This window comes from Pteropus alecto, unplaced genomic scaffold (assembly GCF_000325575.1).
Source record: "Pteropus alecto unplaced genomic scaffold, ASM32557v1 scaffold555, whole genome shotgun sequence".
Lineage (NCBI taxonomy): Eukaryota > Metazoa > Chordata > Mammalia > Chiroptera > Pteropodidae > Pteropus > Pteropus alecto.
In genome coordinates, this window is record NW_006436809.1 from 435,707 (window position 1) to 443,837 (window position 8,131).

Sequence of the window (8,131 nt, forward strand, 5' to 3'; positions counted from 1 at the left end):
AGTTGTGATTCTTCTGCACACCTTCCCCATTGAGAGAACTAAAAGGATACTAAGCTGCCCACGGCCACCCTGCCTTTAGGGGACTAGACTGTTCCTGCGATGGTAGCCCTTAGTTATCTCACCCCAGTGTTCTGGGCATTCTCCCTAATCTATAGGATGTGGAGAAGATAACCAAAGCATAAATCCTAGAGGAGTGTGAGAGCCTGGATAGGACTATGTTTTTGGAATGCACAAGAGGTTTTCAAGAAAGACTCGTGAGTATTAAGATGGGAAACTTGAAAGTCAGGAAAGAGCACTGTAGCCATACAGAAGTCAAAGAAGGCCTGGGAATGTAAGAAGTTTCCCTGTGGCCAATGCTGAACGCAGCAGACACAAACTGGCTGTTCTAGGGCAGTGGTTCTCAAAATGTCCTAGTAGCATCACTTGGGAGTCTTAGAAGAGCAATGATAGAAACTGAGAGGTAACTATGGAGCATGTCAAAGGAAACCTGGTGCTCAGGCGAGAAGGGGGCGGGGTGGGTGCGCTCAGTGGAGATGAGGAGGAGGGATCGCCTTTAGATGGATTGATTAGGAGAGACTTCCTGGAGGAAGTATTTAAAACCAAGGTGGAGGAGGAAACAACCAGATGAGTGGGAAAGAGCCTTCAGGGAAGTCACCAGAGTGTGTAGAGACCCAGAAGCTGGAGAGAGCTTGACATGGTCAAGGAACATGGTTTGAGCTTAGAGCTTGAGCAGGGGCCAGAACACCCAGCCCTGGAGCAACGTGATGGTTACACAGGAGTGCAAGCTGATCTGGTTTTCATTTTTACAGAATTGCCCTGGCTGCTGGGTGAATTGTTGGTGGGGAAAGGCAAGGAGGGCAGATGCCAGAAGAGTTAGATACTGCCTTGAGAAGGAGATGCCCTTCTTCCTCTAAGGAAGGAAAAAAAGTAATGTAGACTTGAATGTTTTCAGGTGAAGAGAATGAGAAATGGTGCTCACACTGGATGGAGCTCACTTCCTCAGGAGTTTTGGTGCCAGAGAAGAGTTAGGAAGTTTGCCAAGCAGTAGTAAATGTTGAGTTAGTACAAATAATTTGTACTGGGTCAAGATGGTAGGATTTCGTGATTTTTCAACATTAAGTGTATGTATTCCCCAGGAACAGGAATGGGAGATATAGAATGATGATGACTCAAATATCGAACTGATTTACCTGGAGAAGGGTTGGCAGAGAACGTCTAAAGTTGAAAGGGTTTTTTATTGAGGGGGCGGTGTCTGGCAGCAATGGATGCAGAAAGGAAGCCCAGCCCAACTGAAATGGGGGAGAGAAGTCCTGCAGTGCTTGAAGAAACATGGGTCGGGGGTCTGGTGAAATGGTTGAGATGTTTAGCCTCTCTCCACTTCTCCAAAGGAAAAATTTTTAAATAACATTATTTTGGATTTTCATGGAGAATTTGAAAGAAAAATGGCTAGATTCATTTTAAATTAAGATAGAAAAATTTTAAGCTATCTTCAAGGGTTCTTGTGGCCTGTTGCAGGAGATAGTGGGAAGACTGGACAAAGGGAGGATGATCAACAGCCCCATTGGCCTCACTAAGTGTAAATGAGGCCTTTGAAATTTAGTTGTTGCCCTCATGTGGCCAGTCCTGGAAATAACCAAGAAACATGTAGGGCCAACTTCAGTGTTTTCTAGATAAGCATCAGCAACACCAGGGAACTTGTTAGAAATGCAAAATCTCAGGATCTGTTCCAGACGTACTGAATTAGAAAATTTGCTGGAACCCACCCCCACGCTTTTTTAACAGGCCCTTTAGATGATCCTGATGAATGCTAAAAGGTTGAAAACCACTATTCTCAACCCACACCCAGTATCTCCATCCTTCCTCTCCCCCACAAATGTAATATACTACCAATTTCTCGTTTTAAGAATAGCAGAACTTCCTATTTAATCCTATTCCTCCATGTTCTATTCTCCAAAACCTATTTGGAAATCTCATTACATCAACTAGGCCCTCACTTTATTACCTTAAGAACTAAATCTGAATCCAACATCTAGCAACAAACCTATTTTCCTCTAACTCTGCAGAAGCACTTTTTTGGGAAGAGCAGTCTGTACTTTCTCTTGCTTCTCACTTTCTCCACTGGAGCTGCTCTTAAAACAGGAGCCACCTGTTATTCTCTGCTTACCCAGAAACTGCTCTTGGATTTTTCCTTCAGCTGCTCTTTGCTCCTCTTCCACCCACTCTCAAACTCCTCCTCTAATCAACTCCACAGGGCTGGTAGGTCCAACTAGAATTGCTGTGCCCAGAGTCTGCAGCTCTAGCAATCTGAGCTGTTCCCTCACTGCTTGCTCAGAGCTGATCCACGGGATTTACCTTGTACCTACGGTGTTTTATATTGAGTATTCTAATTCCCCAGTCTCTTACATAATACCAACAGTATGACTTGAAAGTAGAACAAGTTTTAGCTCCAGAGAATTGAAGATTCTAGTCTTGTATTAATGGACCTAAAACAGCTGATAATGGTTGGGTTTTGTTAAGTCCAAACACACCAGGGGTTAAATAAGCTGCTTCTCTTTCCACTGTTTATTATTAATGTACAAAATATACAAAACCAAAAGAAAAAATACTCATCCTCAAATCCATTGTGGCTCTAACCCAAGACCCTGCACAAAACCCAACCAATCCACTGTTTTCATAGAAAACAACTGATGCCCAGGCAGGTGAAGGACAGGGCTGGAAAAGGGCCAGTCATCTTGTTGAATACACCCAGGAAGGCACCTGGTGGAGATTCAGAGATGTCTGACAACAAGGGAGCTAGAGGCCTCACACCGACAAGGTCCCAGGTGGGGGAAGGGAGTGTGCTAACTCCCAAAGGCAGTGCATGTAGTGTTGACTGTCAGGCCCAGCATGCCAGGCTTCAGCTGATGAAAAGCTGGTCTCACTGAAGTTTCAGTTTCCAGAATGAGATATATGCAAGGGTGGACCAACACCACTGGCCTCACCTATGCCAGCTAAAACCTTCACTGGTTGCGAATTTGCCATCATTGAACCCAGCAAACCCATGATGCAGACTTGGGTGAGAAGGCTGCAAAGTCTTAAGAAAGGACTCAGAATGTGTGTAAAGGACTCAGGGGAGGAGTGGGGAAGATGTGTTCCAGAACTCAAATCCAGCCAGATTGAGCCCTTTCAGTGCAGTGAGATATACAATATCCCTTTTACCACCTCCCCACCCCATAAGGAATAATGAACTTGGCTGGGATGATTTCATAAGTGCAACTGATCCTATGTCAGAGTTTGTGTGTGGAGGACCCACAATAGGAGGGTAGAGGTGTTCTCCAGGATAACCAGCTTTAGGTTCTCAGGCATTAAGGGTAATACTGGAAAGGAGTTTGGGGTTACAGGGCAAATCTCCTCAAAAAGTGAAGCCAACTGGGTCTCCTCTTCAGCAGTCCAGGGTACAGAATGTGTCCAGTCTCTCTCCTCCCCAGACTGGAGGAAATTATGTACATCAATGCGCACCAGTGATCAGAAAACCCCCAGGAACCCAAGCAGGTGGGAACTGAGGGGGGCCAGCTCCTCCTCAGCTAAGGAAGGGGGAAAATGGGCCTCACAGAAGCCATAACAGAGTGGGAGGAGCAAGGCTACAGTCCACAGGGGTGTGTGGGTGGGGCAGGCAGGTGGTCCCTAGGGCAGGGGGGGCCCATTGACACCCGGGTGGTAGAAGGCACAGTTGTTCTCATAGCGGCAGTTGCCCTTCATCATGAAATGTCGGCAAACAGGGCGGTTTGACATGTCTGTGGAAAAGATGGTGGAATGATTAGATAGGAAATGGCGAAGAGGTCAATGCCACCCTCACCCACCACCGAATCCATGGCATCCTGAGAACTATCTTTCAGAGAGAAAGTCTTGGGGATTTGGGGGAAAGGTAAAGAGTAAGAACAGCTATGCATGCTGGGAACAGGTAATCTCATGTTCTGCCTGGCATATCTGGGGATAGTGACACTTCCCAGAAACTTGTGTGAAACAACAAAAGCCATTTTGGGGGCAGGGATCATCCTTACCTCCTCCATGGCTGTGGCCTCCATCGTGCCCTCGGTGGCCCCCTCCTCCGTGGCCAGGGCCATCATGGCCACGGTGCTCATGAGGAGGTGGCCCTCGATGGTCATGGCCTCGGTGACCGGGGACATCATGAGGCCGGTGGCCATGGGGTCCCCCATGTCCAGGACCTTCATGCGGACGATGCCCACCACTTCCACCCATGTTCCCACCAGGGCCTTCATGGGGGCGATGTCCACTGCCTCCACCCATGCCACTGCCCGGGCCTTCATGAGGACGATGGCCACTACCACTGCCAGGGCCTTCATGGGGTCGATGTCCACTGCCGCTGCTCATGCCCCCACCAGGACCTTCATGGGGACGATGCCCTCCCCCTCCAACCATACCCCCACCAGGGCCCCCTCTTCCATTTGGGGGTCCTCCTCCAGAGCGACTTCCTCTGGCCCCTCGAAATGGAGGGGGAGGAGGAGGAGGTTCATTTCCTCCTCGACCACCACGACCTCTATGGTATGGTCCAGGACCAGGTCCTGGACCCCCCCGCATTGGGCCACCCCGCATGGGGTCACCAGGGCCGTCCCAGAAGGGATCACCCCCCCGGGGAGGTGGTGGGGGGCCCAGCAGACGTGGACCCACTGGCCCACCAGGGCCCCCAGGACCTCCATGGGGACCTGTTAGGAAAAAAGGAGAAAGACAGGATCAGCTACCTGTAACACTGAGGGGGACTGCCACTGCCCACCGTAAACCACCTCCCACCTTTTGGTCAATCCTATGTTACTATCGGGCCAAAATTAAGCATATGAGCCCATTCCAAGTTCTCACTCACCACCTACCTGGTATAGGTCCCCCAGGGCCAGGGGGAAAGTGCTGCATGCCCTTGGGGCCCCCAGGGCCTCCTGGTGGGAAACCATTGGCTATTGGACCAGGGCCTAAGAGTCCATGTGGCACTGTTAACAAAAAAAAGGAGTCAAACAGTTGGCAAAAGGATTCTAGAAGAGTGACCTGCCTTCTCACTTAGGTGTGCCCAACTAACCCTCGAAGACCAACCTGGCAGAGCAACATGTTCTGTCTAGTCTTCCCCTCCCAAGTCTGGCAGCTGAGCAGCAAGCAATACCCCTGCTTTCCCCAAATGCACTGCAGGCTTCCTCCCCCAGACCCTGATGATTACCTAGCATCTGCTTGATCTTGTCTGAATAGTCTGGCTGCTTCAGCAGTTCCTCTGATGGATGACTATTTGGGCTACCCTGTGAGGCAAGGTCAATAGAAAGGTCAACAGAGCAACAATAACCACCAGCAGAGAAAGGGAGAGCCAAAAGAGAAGGTAACTTGATGAGGACTAGGGTAAAGAGAATGAAAGTTCCAGAGAAAGTAGAAAAGAGAAGAAGGGCTCATACCATGATGGAAGTGAGGATCTCCTGGACATTGATACCTCCTCCTCCAGGACCCTGAGGGCTCTTCCCAGCACCCATGCTTCCCATAAGATTGGCCAGAACAGGAGGCAACTTGGAGCCACCTGCCCCATCAGGTGAGCCACCAGCTTCCCCAGGCTCCAGGGTCTCAACATACGGGGTCTCATCCATGGAACATTCCTGAAAGCAGAACAGAGCAAAGAGGACTATAGAATGAAGAGAAAGTATCACATGAAAGCTGCAGTAACATCAATCACAACCCCCATCACCACATCATACCTCATCTAGGGGGATGAGCTTCGGGGGTATAGGTTCATAGGGCTCAGGATCAGGCTCATGAGGACTAGAAGGAATGCCACAGGTGATGAAAAGAATGACAGATTATTTATTCAGGCCCTCAAATTTCTTCCTGACCCCTACCCTCTTCTTAATTACGCCAGAGCATGCTTCCCTCAGGAGTCCAAGCGCTCAACACCCCAGCGCATGAATCCCATTTCTGCTCACCTTTCCTTGTTCAGGAAGAGCTCCTGAAGAATTCCTTTCTCCCGCTCAGCCTGGATGTATCGCTCTTGGCTGTTGCTTCCAGGGGTGACAAGAGGTGAGGGCAGAACTAGGGGCCGGGGACACACCCAGGGCACCTTCTCCTCCATGTTATCATGGCTCAGACGCCGGGCCGTCTCAAATGCATGTCGGTCTGACAGTATCTCTCGCTTAGCTGCCTCGCCGAAGTCCTTGATCTTATTCACATTTACTATTGGCAAGGAGGAAAAAGCGAGAGGGAAAGTAAACCATGTCCTTTTTGAACAATCTATATCCACCCATCATACAGAACACTTAACCGCTAACCTCGTTCAGTTTCATCCAGTTCAAAATAGAAATATTCTCTCAGTTTGCTCTCCTCAGGCCACGTCACAGTTTTCCTCTTCCTGCCTTTCCGGGTCAGCTGGCTGGGATCACCAGGACTCTCCACTGGTTTTGTATCCAGAGCTCCTGGCTCTAAAGAGGCTATAAGCAGGAGAGGGTTTGAGAACCCAGGTCCTTCCTTTCGGAAAACTCCTAAACCTGCACCAGTTTCTAGACGTACCTGTATCCATAAGCTCTGGGACCTCCACAGGGGGAACAGGGGTCCCTGGACGGTCTTGATCCATAGCCTCAGAAGAAGGTGCTGGTTCTGGGGAAGAAGGTTTGGCTGTGCTTGGTTCTGTGCTTGTTTTCCCTTCAAACGGGCTTGGCTATTGTGAAAGAAAAAGAAGTTAATGAGGTGCTAGGAAAGCGAAGGCCATGGCAAGGCAATCAGTCCAGGGTACTAGTCAGGAACCCCAACAGTTTCCATAAACGAAGAGCTACGTCTAAGGTTGCCCCACCACCATCAGTCTACATTTGAAACAAACTTCTTGTCCTCCCTAACCACTCCTAGCTGCTGGGCTCTTCTTTCAACTTCACCTTTACCTTGTCACTGAAAACTACAGGTCAGGGCCCATACCTTTGCAGCTGTAGGTGACAACACCTTCTTCTTCTTCTTAATTTTGATGCCTGGAACAGGGGCTGAATTGAGTGCATCCAGAAAGCCCAGGCCCTCCATAGCTACAAAACAAAAAAGCATAATCATCACACCTCCTTCACAATCTTATTCCTACAGATAAAAGTCTGGGTAGTAAAATGGGTCGGTGGAGACCCTACAATAACCTAGGTCACAATAAGCTCAAAGTGACCAGGAAGCATATGCAGAATGATTTACACAAAAATTTCTTGACATTATTTTCTATTAAAGGCAGGCAAGCCATGGATTCAGCTATGAAGAGCTCAGGTAACTGACAAAGTCGGCCCCCCACTAGTCTGAAGAGCACACCTCCCACCTCATCTCTCAAATTACTCCGAAGTAATCCTATGAAAGAAGAGTTTCAAAGGTGGAAAAATTAAAAAACGAGAAATCAAAGGAAAGTGGAGGAAAACAATAAAGAGAAGGAATAATGACACCCCCACTCCATATTCATTCCCATAAAGAGTTTGCTCCCACTTCAAAGTAAATTCCCCCACTTTAGACTTACGCTGTGGCGGGATGATCTTCACTTTGATCTCTTTGGTGGCATTAGGTGTTGTGTTGAGAGGCTTGTATTTCTTCTCTGCAGGAGGGGCCGCATCTCCTGGAGCAGCTGCTGAGCTGTTAAAAGAACCATCAGCAACATCTCCCACTCACCCCTTTTTCTCCCCGTGTCCTCAGACCCAGCCCATTCAGAAACCCAGCGCATACCTCTGACGCTTAAGGGGGATGGGTTTTAGGTTGTATTTGTCAGAGACCACCACTGCACTGGCATTCTTCTTCACAGGCACCAAAGATGGGGTCTCCAGCTCTAATCCTGAGAAAGACATCATGTGAGGTTGAATTCACAACCATCCTCTTGACTTTTCCTCTCTGTTCATTTAGCCTTGTAAAACCTCCCAGAGCTTTATCCACTAGTCTTCTCTCTTTTACCATATCACCAATCTGGCTATCCCACCATCAAGTCCTGGGCGTGCGCATGGCCACAGACCTTCCCTCCTAAGGCCAGCCGGCAACCTTACCAGTGGAACGAAACTTGGCATGACTGGGTGCTGTCGTTCGGAGAGACTTGGGCTTCTCCTTCTTCTTCTCTGGGGCCTCCTCAGCCCGGGGCTCAGCCTTCACCTCAGTTAAAGGTCGCTCAGGAGGA

General features: G+C 49.0%; 1 protein-coding gene across 1 annotated transcript in view; it reads right to left on the minus strand.

The window, feature by feature from the left end:
• Positions 1-2,539: 2,539 nt before the first annotated feature.
• PPP1R10 (protein phosphatase 1 regulatory subunit 10) overlaps positions 2,540-8,131 on the minus strand; it is a 15,913-nt gene continuing 10,321 nt past the window's right edge. The window contains exons 9-21 of the mRNA XM_025048043.1: positions 8,004-8,131; positions 7,693-7,798; positions 7,490-7,602; positions 6,925-7,025; positions 6,526-6,673; positions 6,288-6,446; positions 5,946-6,192; positions 5,721-5,784; positions 5,427-5,621; positions 5,201-5,276; positions 4,866-4,979; positions 4,041-4,703; positions 2,540-3,773 (exon numbers count right to left, since the gene is read on the minus strand). The exon at positions 8,004-8,131 is cut by the window's right edge and continues 32 nt beyond it. Of these exons, the coding sequence (XP_024903811.1) occupies positions 3,664-3,773; positions 4,041-4,703; positions 4,866-4,979; positions 5,201-5,276; positions 5,427-5,621; positions 5,721-5,784; positions 5,946-6,192; positions 6,288-6,446; positions 6,526-6,673; positions 6,925-7,025; positions 7,490-7,602; positions 7,693-7,798; positions 8,004-8,131 (2,224 nt within the window). The 3' untranslated portion in view covers positions 2,540-3,663. The remainder of the gene's footprint in view (positions 3,774-4,040; positions 4,704-4,865; positions 4,980-5,200; positions 5,277-5,426; positions 5,622-5,720; positions 5,785-5,945; positions 6,193-6,287; positions 6,447-6,525; positions 6,674-6,924; positions 7,026-7,489; positions 7,603-7,692; positions 7,799-8,003) is intronic.